The sequence below is a fragment of the Nanorana parkeri genome, unplaced genomic scaffold (assembly GCF_000935625.1).
Source record: "Nanorana parkeri isolate BGI_ZX_2015 unplaced genomic scaffold, ASM93562v1 scaffold154, whole genome shotgun sequence".
Taxonomy (NCBI): domain Eukaryota; kingdom Metazoa; phylum Chordata; class Amphibia; order Anura; family Dicroglossidae; genus Nanorana; species Nanorana parkeri.
The window spans coordinates 179,377-193,025 of NW_017306422.1; the positions used below are offsets into that span (position 1 = coordinate 179,377).

General features: G+C 37.9%; 1 protein-coding gene across 1 annotated transcript in view; it reads left to right on the forward strand.

Annotated features, from left to right (window-relative positions):
• LOC108785303 (gamma-aminobutyric acid receptor subunit rho-2-like) overlaps nucleotides 1–13,649 on the forward strand; it is a 48,041-nt gene that overhangs the window by 6,269 nt on the left and 28,123 nt on the right. The window contains exon 2 of the mRNA XM_018554345.1: nucleotides 2,842–2,948. Within this exon, the coding sequence (XP_018409847.1) occupies nucleotides 2,842–2,948 (107 nt within the window). The remainder of the gene's footprint in view (nucleotides 1–2,841; nucleotides 2,949–13,649) is intronic.

Here is a 13,649-nt window from a genome sequence, read left to right on the forward strand (position 1 = left end):
TTTCAACCAGAAAATGAAACTAGGAGTTTTCCTGTGAGAAATGTGGTACCTAGCTGCCATTTTTGTATAGGAAAGGTTTTTTTTTCCCCTTTCCATCTTCTTCTTTGCAGCCTTTAATGTTTCATGTTATATCTCCCTGGTTAGGGTTCCACAAGTTATCATTTTTTAATACGGTAACTATGTCCTGCTATGTAGATGACAAAAGGGTTTTTTTTTTTTAACTGTACATGAGAATAGATAAATAAATGAGGTAGTTTTGTGTGACTGCAACTTGCCAGTATAAGATGAAGTTTGGCACATGCCCAGCTGATGAAGCAACACCATCAAGGTGAAATGTGTCAATGCTTGATGCATTCATCACACCCCTTGTGCATGGAGACCAGACAGCATAACATGCCACCTATATAAGTTTACATAACTTTTCATTGATGGACTTTGCTGTAGTTTCGTATTGCACAACTCATGAACAGAACATCTTGAGAGTCACAGCATAACCAGCATGCATGTAGAGACTCTGGATTATCACTAAAGTTAAGTGAACTTTATGGTTTGTATACCTATATACTTGAGAGCTGGTTTCTCACTGTTTTGAATCATTTCACATGTGGAGATCTGTGGACATTATACTGAATGAAAACTTTTCGAACAAGATATATCTATGCGCTCAGCAGTAAAAATCATCCCCATGGATAAAAAAGATAAAAAATCCAGGATTAGACACACATCAAGTCGAGTTTATATCTAATGACTGTATGGTTTTGTTCCTGAAATAGACTAGTATGTTGAACTTCGCATTTGCTGTTGCATGGTGCACGTGCTGAAAAAGTATTACACTCTCCATGTAGCATTCAAAACTATATTAAAAGGGTTTGAAAAAAAAGGCCACTCAGATATCAAGTGTTATTTGAGTCCTGATATCGAAATGGCTTAATCTGACTCTCTAGTTTCTTACTTGTATGAAGGGCTGTTTTGCCTAGTCTCTGTCTGCAGTATGAAGCCAGTTTGGATGATAAGATTAAGATGCAATATGACAGAATCTCGCAGGCCTTTTCATGAGTTACATAGAATCTAATTTTTAGCTAGTTTGTTAAAAAGTTTCCTGTTTTTGTTACATTGCAACAAGTAACTAGACCCATTAAAGGAGGAAGCTGAAGTCTATTTCTTGTGGCTATTAAGTGCACTTTAAATATTTATAGTGTTTTTTCAGATATTAATAAGAAATTTGCTTGAGTGCTATTCATCTGGTTTTCAGTTTCTTTATTATTATGCATTTTGTTTTGGAAACAGGAATTGTGTCTCAAAGGAACACAGCACTTTGTTTTATGTAGTTTGTTCATGGTTTTGAGAAGTGTCTTTCTTGCTGGGAACTCTTGTCCCCTCTTTTAATAAAGAGACTTGGGGTTGATTTAGGCCAGCCATTCTCAACAAGGGTGCACTCTTGGGTGCCTTCTGGCTTTGTTAGGGATGCCCTCCAATTTTCACACAGTCATCCATGTTGCAGATGGGCCCACCACCACGACCATGGAAACACAATTATACTAATCCAGAGCGGGCTGCATCCAGCATCTTTGGGGGCTTTTAATGTGAAAGGGGGTTTTCCGATAGGAAGGGGGCTCCTGATTGGAGGGGGGGCTTCTGATGTTAAAAGGGGGTGCTCTGGATGTGAAGGACGGAACTCCAGTTTTTTTTTGCGTGGGGCCCCCCTTAAACTTCATACCAGACCCCTATCTAGGATAAGGGTCTGGTATAGATTTTGGAAGGAACATTTTAACATTTATATTTTTACATTTTGACTACGATGCCTTAAGATTTTTGCATACTTTTAAAGTATGCTGTGACTGAAAAAAGGTTGAGAAACGCTGATTTAGGCTGTTTAGTGTGCAAAGGAAATTGCAGTTTGCAACATAATTTTTCTTAGCTTAGTGAATGTGATGAAAATTAATTTTGCAAAGACTACCCAATCACGAGCAAGTAAAATAAATAAAAAATGATTTTTTTTCTGACACATGATTGGATGATGGAAGTCAGTAGAGCTTTACCTCATTCACCAAACTAACGGAAAATTCCCCTGCAAAGTGAACAGGCTGTTTGCATTTTTTAAATCAACCCTGACTCCTTTTTTTTCTTAACCTCAATAAAGGGTATGTCTTACTTTAATCCCTTATTGTTTTGTCAATGCTGTGGGGCCCCAGAAACCTCTGTGCCCCAAATTTTCCAGTGATTTCTGCTGAGTGCCGCTAACTTCTTTGTGACATCTGTGGCATGCAGCAGACATTCTACACAAAGCCCCCTGACTGCGCATCATAATCTCACACATTTGAAATTACCATCTTGCTGCGGGCCAAGTGCATTGTGCCAATTGTCATGGTAATGCAGTGCCATGGCCTATGACTGAAAACAAATATCAGTTTTTCCTGGGAAGGAGCTCCACTGGTCAAAAGTTCGCTATGGAGGGGGTGAAAACCTTTGGTACAAAATAGCCTCCCTAGGCCTTGGGGTGCAAAAATTCTAGAACCCTCTGTGCTGGGCCTCAGTGCTTTGCATTGCATAGGTCCAAACATCTATTTCCCTTATGCCATAAATATACAGGTTTGAGCCTGGTGTGTCAGGCTTGTAGCTTTAAGGGGTGAATGGTGGTGCGTGCAAAACAAATGTTTTAAAAATGAACGCTTTGAGTACCAAAAAATTTGTTAAAATCTGTAGATACTGTTCACCAAACAAATTATTGCATTTTTATTACAAATTAAATGATTTGCCATGTCAGCTTGACTGTTTGATGCAATGGGTATGTATTTCAGTTGTTTCCATATGATCTAAATTATCCATGCTTTGTATTTGCAGCCATGTATATAAAAAGAACCATGATATCACAAAACTTCGAAGAAGTAAAAATGACCAGCTTCTCAGAGTGAACGAACATGACTTCTCTATGAGACCTGCATTTGGAGGTGAGATCTGAGTATATAAAAGACAAAATACAGTAAACATATTATAATGAACATAAATTACAGAAATAAATAGGTGGAAAAAAACCCATAGATAGCCATATAGGGTAAGAGAATAGCAAAGTACTATTCAGTCTTGCTCTGTATGGGGCGTTAATAAGACATGGATGCCAATATTTAGGATTAAGTTAAACTGACCACATGTTATGGGAACCTATCTATGTAATCTTTTCAGTTTATTTATGACCAGCCAGATCCTTACAATATATAAACTATACAATCAGATCTCAACATGTGATAGAGAAAGTCATTAAAACTTGTTTTTCTTTTTTGTGTATGTGTTTTTAAAGATGGTGTTGTTTGTATTAATATTTATTTGAAATAATGTCATAATCATCATCATCATCATCTATGAAGAACTTCGGCAGTCAAGTGACACTGATTAGCAACATCTTAGTTCCACATCCACCCCCACTAAAATGTTGAGGGCATAGGAAATGTCATGCTAAGAGTAGTATGCATTTCAACAGTGGCGGCAAGATAGGGTTGCTTTTCCAAATTTATTCCAAAGTACTAATTAATTGACTCCATGCTACTTACCTTGTTTAACCTTGCAGCAAAAACTATAAATCTGACACTTTGATTTTGAGCTAGGGCACCACTCAGGCCTCTTCCCTTAGTTTATCATCTTCTTTACCTCCACTAGTATCTTTTTATGGACGGTGTTTCTGTTGTGAACAAAAGCAGAATAGGTTGTAATAGGTCAGTATTATCTTCAAATTCTATACAATTTATGGTTTTGATTGGAATGGTGAGGGGTGAGACTAAGAAGAACAATGTGAAAAGTAGGAGACAAACATTGAAAGTCCAACAGTTATTTGTTGGTGGTTGCAATGTGGTTGCAATGTTGGTGGAAAGGTAAAATCTTACAAGAAGCACTTGATGACATACCTCCTTTTATTCCTCTTTTATTACTAATTGTGTACACTGTAAGGTCATTTGGGGAGAGTTTCATAGAAAGGTAACCATATTAGCAAAAGGAGCATTCACGTACATTGAATGGCTTGTTTGGGCTTGTTTTGCTTGTGAAATAAACGAAAGCCCTTAAACGGGCTTTAAAACAAGCCATCCCTGGCTAAGATTTCAGAGCCTCTATTGTGAATGTTGAAAATGAATGTCACCACAATGACTATAGCTACAGAGGTAAACTATGGCCTGTTTTATCGTGTGTTTATTGCTTGTTCAGAAAATGTCAATACTATTTCAAGGAGCATGAAGATAGGCTATCCAGAAGTAACTTATAAAGGACACATTCTACCAAAGAGGCAAATAATTTTTTAAATTACTGGTTAACAGGGAGCAGTTCTTTTAATAAGGATTAAAGTGATACTTTAAAAATAAAAATTCCTTCAAATAACATGCTTGAGTGATGCCCTGAAGCCTGCATGTGAAGTGGCGTACCTGTAGAATGTACTACAGCAAAAGTATTCTTCACCAACATACATGTCAAACCCAGGGACTTATTGGCATTTGGAAACCACCTTTAAGATAAAGGGACCCACAGATATCCACCCCTTCCCCACAGATATCCACCCCTTCCCCACAGATATCCACCCCTTCCCCACATGACATGCATAGTACCCCTGGTTACTCATACACAAACATTTTTTAAAGTTAATAAATACACAGACACCTCCACCAAAAATATGATGACCATTTACAACGATCCTGCATCTGTTGGTTATGTGTCACAATGGACATCTCATGGAGCTGCTGGAAAGTAAACAGCAGCAGTGGAAATCTGGCTGCCATCATTGAAACAAATATATTATGGACTCTTTTTGGTCAATTACATCAGCCAGGTACCCTGGAACTGGTGTTTACATTCCAGGATTGTCGAGGATCCTGGATGAGGTCATTAAACAAATAAGGTTTCCATAACTTCTTAGTTTTCTTGCCTTCTATATTACTATAGAAATGTACTTCATTAGTTATCATGAATCATATATTTGAAAGACACTGTACTCAAATATTCAGCATAAAAAACTGTACTGTAAAAGTAACATACACGCAAGAATAGTAAGAAAATAATTAAATTAATAAATGATTGTACCTATTAAAAAGTAAATGGAGATGATGTGTATGATGCTGCTGCTAATGAATATGTGAAAAACAGAATACAAGCAGTAAGGTGCAGCAAGCATTTAGTCTGTAATCTTGCTTTTTGTAAATATTTTAGTATGTCCTAAAAACTCTGCAGAATCAGGGTATAGCATATAGCAGTGGAAGATGATATTGTTACACATCACGCCTGAGGATAAGCATGTAAAATGATCAGAAATAAGGCTATGTCAGTATTCACAAGACAGCACGTAACTGCTGAGACAGGTCATTACGCCGACATCCATGGCCTAGAGCCTTGAAGTCCCGCTCTTGTGTCCAGAAGTGCTATGCATGCTATTTATATAGCATAATAATCAGTTCTGCATTTCAGCAAATAGGATTCAGCAGGGACTGTAATCTTATGTAAAGTTTAGTAAGACGTGCTGTTTCGAGTTATTGTTATACAGTACACAGGAAAAAAGTCATTAATCCAGGCTGATATAAAAAGCACAGATTAATACAGTTCTGTAAACACTGATACATCATTAAGAGTATTTTTTTAAATGCAAGCAGTTGTCTAAATATTACCTGTTATTAGCCTCTTACTAGCAGTCCAGTCCCTTCCAATCAAGTGTGCTGCAGTGCAAGGGACAAGCTGAAAAGATTGATTGTCTGATTGTCTGAAAGTTTGATGTCTTGCAATAGAACGTTTGATAAACTCCCCTTTTTTTGTACTAGATTGCATAAACTGTAAACGGGGTGAGTCCTGAAACAAGACCCTTTTGTAAATAGAATGCAGGCAGATACACCAACTAAAATCATATGAAGAGCCAAGCAATAATGACGCCATTAATTTCAGTTGTATATTGTGATTTTTGGGCCATATACCATTGACGATAGGAATGTTTATAAGATTGTTTGTGGGAATTGCGAGTTTATGTACCTGCCTTCGCAATTGTGGTCTTAAACCTTCATTTTGGAACATTACCAATCCACACAAGAATTCTGTTATATGGAACATTTTATAGGACTTTATAGGTCCCTTTATAGGACCAATGTGATGGTCTTAGCCACACTTCTAGAGGAAGTCCTGGAAAGAGGACACATTAGGGTAAGGTGTGGTAAGTCAAGCTTCCGTTCCTTCATGGACATATTGCTGCTATGGTTGTGTGTACCCTTTGTACCAGGAAATTTGAGTTGAACTGTCGATATTTGTAACTAGAGGATACAAATGCAATGGCCAGTAATCTAATTAGGATCAGGTGCAAAAGTAAATATGTGATTGATTTCTGTGGACTGGTAAAAACTTTCCAAGGTATATTGTAACCCAGGAACATGGCTATTTGTTGCATTTAATAAAGGAGAGTGATGGTACTGGATTCCATTTTTTTAGTTGAATTGCTTGTATATGGAGACTGTAGAAGTTTGGAGTGAGGCAACACACCTCAGGGAAATGTCCTGTACATGGTGGCGGTGACTAGAATGGACCATATAACCTGACATCTAGAATGGACCACATAACCTGACATCTAGAATGGACCACATAACCTGACATCTTATATAAGGATAAACAACAATTGAACCAGTGGGATTAGATGTTCTGGAAAATAATTATATAGACCTATTCTTGGAGCTTGAAGAATGTTTTTTTAATTATTTTATATAGATATAAAGCGGGGAATTTATCAAAACTGGAGCAGATACAATCTGGCGCAGGTGTGTATGGCAACCAATCAGCTTCTCTTTTTCACTTTCAAATCTTAACTGAACAAATTGAAGAGAGAAGCTGATTGGTTGCCATAAGAAACTGTTCCAGATTCTATCTGCTCCCGTTATGCTAAATTCCCCCCATGGTGGGTTATTCACTCAGCTGCGCAAGGCAGCTGAGTGTATAACTGAGCTGAAGTGAGCCGAACCCTGTTTTTAGCCATGCATCGGCCGGCTTCCGCTCACTTCAGTACAGCCAAACATGCTCATCATGTTGTGAAGAACACAAACAAAAATTTGAGAAAAAGAACAACAAAAAAAACTGTGGGGTCCCCCTTCTCATTCATAGGAAAGTTAGGAGAGAGTTAAAAATAAAAAAAAGTGCAAAATTCCAAACCAGACCCTTAATCTGAACACTGGCCTGGCAGGGCAGGAAAGCTTGCCCTTCCCCCCCACCCTGCGCCATACCAGGCCACATGACCTTGGCATTGGGGGGTGCTTTTTCAGGGGTCCTCCCTGGAAAAGTACCTTGTCCCCATGCCGATGGGGCAAGGGCCTCTTCCCCACAACTACTGGGCCAGGTCTGCGGGCAGGGGGGCTTATTTGCATCCCGGTACCCAGATGCTGCTCCCCTTGTGAATGAGTAAGGGGTACCCCTACTCACTCACTGAAGGGTTAACAAAAAGGAAAAAAAAAAAGATCCAACAAGGTAAGCCAAGGTCAATCACGTCATCTAGCGGTCTCAACCATGACAATGACTCGTCGAAATAAAAAAAATCCCAAAGCCTGCCAACTGGACCCCATGCGACAAACTTATGTCGCAAAATGAAATTCTGACAGATGTCGGCCGAATTTAAACAAATGGGAGGAGTCAGCCGTGACGTCACGGTTGGCTTCACCCATTTGTTGTCATACAATGACAGGCTACTGTCCTTAAATGAATGCCTCGGCTGTGTCTTCAACTCAGCCGAGCCGAACGCATATGCTTCGGCTTGGCTGAGCACTTTGGCTGAACCGAAGGGTTCTCGCAGCTGAAGCAAGCTGAAGGATAAGACGAAGGTTCGGCTTAACCACTTAAGGACCAAGGCCTATTTTTTGTTTTTTGTTTACATGGTATAATCCACATTTTAAGCCCCAAAATTACTTAAAAACCCCCAAACATTATATATTTTTGAAAGCCAGGACCAGAATAAAACGGTGGTAGTTGCAATACGTGTCGCTCCCGGTCTCATAGATTGGGTAAGAGATCGGTGAATGGACGTTCACTGCTCTCCTCCCCATCTTCCCTCCGAGATGCTGGTCCTGGGAAACACGGTGGGGGCCTAGGGCGGGGGCGGCCACTTTACCGGATTGTAGAAGTGACCTGGGGCAGCTGAGCCACCAGAATTGCTTCTACTGTAAAGCCAGCCCCCAACTCTACAAATATGAGTCTGTTTAACCCCTTAAGGACCCATGACGGGATTATCCCGCCATGGGTCGTGAAAGAGTTAATCCTTCGGCTCTTTAGTGAATAACTCCCATAGTGTTTTAGAATGAGCATGGGCTTTGTTATTTATTTTTTTTGGGGGGGGGTTTTAGTTCCTACACAGTCAACCACCCTCTAAAGTATATGGAAAACTTTAAAGTGTATCTAAGCCCAAGAACAAAAATTTTACAGGTGAAACTCGAATAATTAGAATATCGTGCAAAGTTTATTTATTTCACTAATGCAACTTAAAAGGTGAAATTAATATATGAGATAGACTCATTACATGTAAAGCAAGATAATTCAAGCCGTGATTTGTCATAATTGTTATGATTATGGCTTTACAGCTCATGAAAACCCCAAGAACCCCAAATCCACAACCTCAAAAAAGTAGATTATTACATGCAATCAATAAAACAAGGATTGTACATCGAACAATATCAGACCTCTGAAAAGTACAAGCATGCATATGTACTCAGTACTTGGTTTGGGCCCCTTTTGCAGCACTTACTGCAATTACTTTTGCACGATATTCTAATTATTCGAGTTTCACCTGTATATATTGCCGCTCACCAGTTACTCGGTGCGGTGTCTGCATAAGTTAACTTTCTGATGTCTGTATCTTTAATTTTCACCTTGATCATGCCAGTTTTACACTTCTTGTCCTAGAGTAAAGCTGGCCATATATTTTTTGAATTTCATCTAGTTCTTGATGAACCGGGCAAAATGTGTCCCTGTTTGCTCCCTTCCCCCGGCATCCCTCAAACAGAAGATCAAAGTAGTTGGTTAGAAAATCATCGGCCGAACAATGCTAGCAGCCAATCAGCTGCAGTGGAAACAGTGGAGAATTCATCCTTCCAGGCTGCATAGCGTTGATGGAGGAATTTGTGATATTTTTTTTGTTCAGCCGACTTAACAATGCTCACTCACTATAATGTATCTATGCATGAGCAATGTTGATGTATCTACTTATCTCCATAACATGGGGGAAGTGTTCTGTATTTCACAGATGAACATGCTGGGCTGTTAATCCTGCTTAAGCTCTCAGTGCAGCACAGTCACAGTGTACAGGAAGATCAAAGCGCACTGGATTTCAGTCAGGATTGACTGTTTTTTATGTATTTGCAATGTGTTTAGAAGTGAAATATACATGTATTGGAGAGATGTAATGAATATGTTTTATTTTTATTTCTGCCCATAAATACACTTTAAGGTCTTAGTAAAGAGACTAGGAGATAAACACATTACCGTCCCACTAGTGATTATTGTTACAGGACTGTGACCACCTAACAGTTCTGCCTAATCACTGCTCTAAATTCTTTCTCTGCTTCTTACCGTCAAAAAAAATGGCACATTGTTGCACTGTGGCTAACACTTTATTTCAGATTAGTAAGTGGTATTAAAGCTGAACTTCAAAGGCTATGATTGGACAATGAATGAGCAGCTGGTTAAGGATATCACTATACTCTTTACTGTCAGCACATGTGCACTGCAGCAGCACCTTATTGTCTTAGCTCCCAATGCTCAATTTTTCACAGTTTGAGTGATGCTCTACAGGGGATTACATAAGGCTGATATTAGCTTCGATACATTTAGACACTTACAGTACACTTGCTGCATACAATATAATAATTTCCTACATACATCATTGAATTTATTGTTTTTACCAGTTGTGGACGCTCGGCATGTTACATGGGCAAAAAAACTTAATAGAAGTACTCAGGATATGAGTACTATCTCCTTTCCTTGTCCTCTACTGCCATTCCCCCACCACCTCTTTGCACTTGCTGGTAATTCCCAGCTGTTAAAACGATGCTGCTGTGAAAAAAAAACGAACTTATAAACGGTGTTCAGACACGCGATAGAGGGATACAGATTAGCATTGTTATTTATGTGTATATTGTTTCATTCATCTGCAGATGTGCATATGATGCCAGGTCAAGCAACCTGGCATCATATTTTTCAATATAATTATTTTTCCTATTAACCCTTTCTTAATCCTTAGTTTAGCCTACTCAGCCCTCATTAACTTCTTCTTTCCCTTCACTGTTGTTTTCCTGGTTATTTTTTTTTTATTCTAACCATTCATATTTCCTTTTTTTTATTTTTTTAGTTTTGGTCTTTTTTTTAGTGTTGCATTAAAAAATCCTTTAAAAAAAGCCTTAACTTAATTTGAAAGTACCTTTGCAATGCTTTGTACCATATAATTTTAATATTATTTTAAAGACGATTCATAGAATGTAATTTACACATTTTATCTACAATAAGTATAGTTGTTTTTAAACTAACACTGATCACAATAGAAAAAAAGGTATATTTTTGTAGTTTTGTTATGTATTTTTGTCTATGGATTGCTATAAAAATAAAATAACTTGCAAGACAGTATAACTAAAGAAAGTGATATGTATTACTTTGTTATCTAAACTGAAGACAAAATGATTTCAGAAAAAAAACAAACCCATAGCAGAAATGCAAAAATTGATCTAGTCCATAGAGGGTGTACAGGTGTGAGAACTGAACTGGTCAATATACTGTATGTACCATTAATTCAATTTCATGGTACATAAATTTGAATAGGCCTAAGCTGAAAAAATATATTGTGTGACTTAAATAACTCACATAGTTCCACTTTTGAACTCATTATTTGAACTTGAATAATAGTCATTTGTAGCCAAATGGCTGAAGTCATTAACCTGCAGCACATTTTACTATATATTTCATAGTGACCGTTATTTTCAGATCTTATTAATTCTATAACTATATACAATTATAACGAAGTGAACAGAGCCTTTTGTTTTGTTATGAAATGTGTGGTATATATGACTGGTACTCAATGAATGTTTGTTTGGTGTAAGCATTAGTGACTAAGAATGGCTATAGACTTGTAAATCTCTCATAGTGAACAAGAGGCGGTGATAGGTCTGCCCATCTTACTAGGAGTGTAACAACTGGCAGCATCTGTAACACAGTGCCCTAGATTCAGTGCACAATCAAGCTTTCTCTAGAGAAAGAAAGAAAATCTTGAACTGACCACAGAGATATTTCAACTTGCTGGAGTTTTGGAAAACCCTCGAGAGGGTTGCTGGAGTGTTGGAAAACCCTCCACCCTTCAGAGCCTGATTACTCCAAATACAACTATACACTTGCTTTTGTTGTACACGTTACACAAAGTGTGAGTTGTTGGATTTGATAGAAGCACGCATACATTATGTAGGACATGCATGCAATAACATAAACAAATATGAATTGCAATTTTCATTTTTTCTGCTCTAATATATTCTAATGCCTGTGCAATAATAAAAGAAATGTTTTATCATCTGTAACTCATTATCAGTAAACAAAAGGGTATTGGAAAAAGTCAAACAAATTTTATGCTATAAACAGTTGAAGCATTAATTCTGCATTACATACATATCTGTTACTTGTTAGATAAAGTATCAGTTTACACTGACATTTCATACTGTGAGATGAATTGAATTTAAAAGAAAACCACAAAAGCTGTTAAGGTTGGTTACTTTTGTGAGGTCGAAACATAACTAAGAACTGTATAAAGATCTTTTCGGATGATTTTGGTGTGCACGTGGGTAATGCACATCTGGAACTGTACAGCATGTGTTGGTGTCTTTGCAGGGCATCAGGATTAAATAGAGAAGCTTCCTAATGATCATGAGGATTAGTTGAGCAAAAACAGCAGGGCATCTTTGTGTGAGTGACCAACAGCTGCTTAACCCCTTCCTTCTACACATGCTCTGGTGCCTGGGCTAGCCTCAAATCCTGCATTGTCCATTGTATGGCAATATCTATAAAATTAAGATACTATTAAAGTGTCCACACCTCCAATGAATACTGGCAAATAAAGTTTGTTACTGAACATAATAATAAACAGCACACATATAATATGTTTTGAACTTTCCTATATTTTTGAGCGAAATAGTATTTTTTTGCTGCAAGCCTTCTCCTTTTTAAAAATTGGGCGATTGTTTCAAGATCATATTTTGGGGCATTTTTTTACTTTATGCTGATAGGACCTTTTTTAATGTTTAGGATACTTAAAGCTAAGCAATAACTTGTTGCTGCCCATTAGTTCTTTAAGCTGCCTTAAGCTGCCTTTTATTGGCAGCACGCCCCTGCTTATTCTGTTTCTAATGGATTTACTTTTTTCAAGCCTACCCTATTTGAAAGTTTATGCTTAGATGGGCCTGTTCGCAAGGGTCTCATTTCAGAAATGTATAAGCTGCTTAACAATATCCCCTCTGACCCCTTCCCTAAACATAAATATATGCTTAAATGGGAGGCAGCCTTGGGTCAGCCATTGGACATGGAGGGTTGGGAGGGGATATGGTCCAACGCTAGTAAGGCCTCTATCTGTACTCTTTATAAAGAGAATCAGTACAAGATTATTTACCACACCCCGGAACTCCTACATAAGATTAATCCCTCTGTTTCGGCTGTATGCTGGCGATGTTCCAAACATTTAGGTACTTTATTCCACACTTACTGGGAACGCCCGAAGATACGCCCCTTTTGGAAACAAGTTCTTTTTTTTTTAAATGATTGCTGGATATGGAATTACCAGAACACCCAGTCCATTTAATCTTGGGCCTTCCTATTCCATGTTTGACCAAAACATACTCTAAACTCAAGAAACATATCCTTACAGCAGCCAGATATCTAAGAGCACTGAAATGGCGCTAACCCGTCACGCCTTCCAACTTGGATGTGTTTAAGAGGATTCATGACGTTCACAACCTGGAATATCTTACAGCAAGGCTGAATAATTCCATGTCCAAATTTGGACAGATCTGGTCTCCAAGCCAGAATTTGCATCCTCTTACTTACACTTCCTGATGTACATTTTGTCATGATAAGGTAACTTTTTCTCCTTTGTTACCATGGTTTGGAGGTACGGACGTACTCACTCTTTCTCTCCTTCTCTCTTTCTTCTTTTTTCTTACTCCTCTTCTCTCTTTCTCTTTTCCTTACATATAACTTTGTTCACTAGTACAATTGTCTTACAGTATTCATATGAGTAATTGGTTTTACTGCTAAGATTATGTTGTTATGCTTAATATCATTGGCACTTATATGATTACACATATGATTAAATACTGTATGTCTTCTTTCACACTGCAGTGCAGTTTTACTTATTGTTACAATTTGTTGGATTTGTTCACCAATTTTTTTTATTGTTCTAACTTAGATTTCTGGTGATGCTCTGTTTGTTTTCTTGCTTTCTTGTAGTGTTTTGCAATCTTTAATACAAAGTACAAAAAACAAGATATAGACTGAATGCATATATTACTTCGGAGATTAAATGGGTCCCATCTGCCTTCTGTATAGTGTAGCATAGGCATGTTTGATGTCAAACTAATTGTCATTCTCTTATATATTTGTGTAAACACTTGCTATTAATGCAGGATGATCATAGC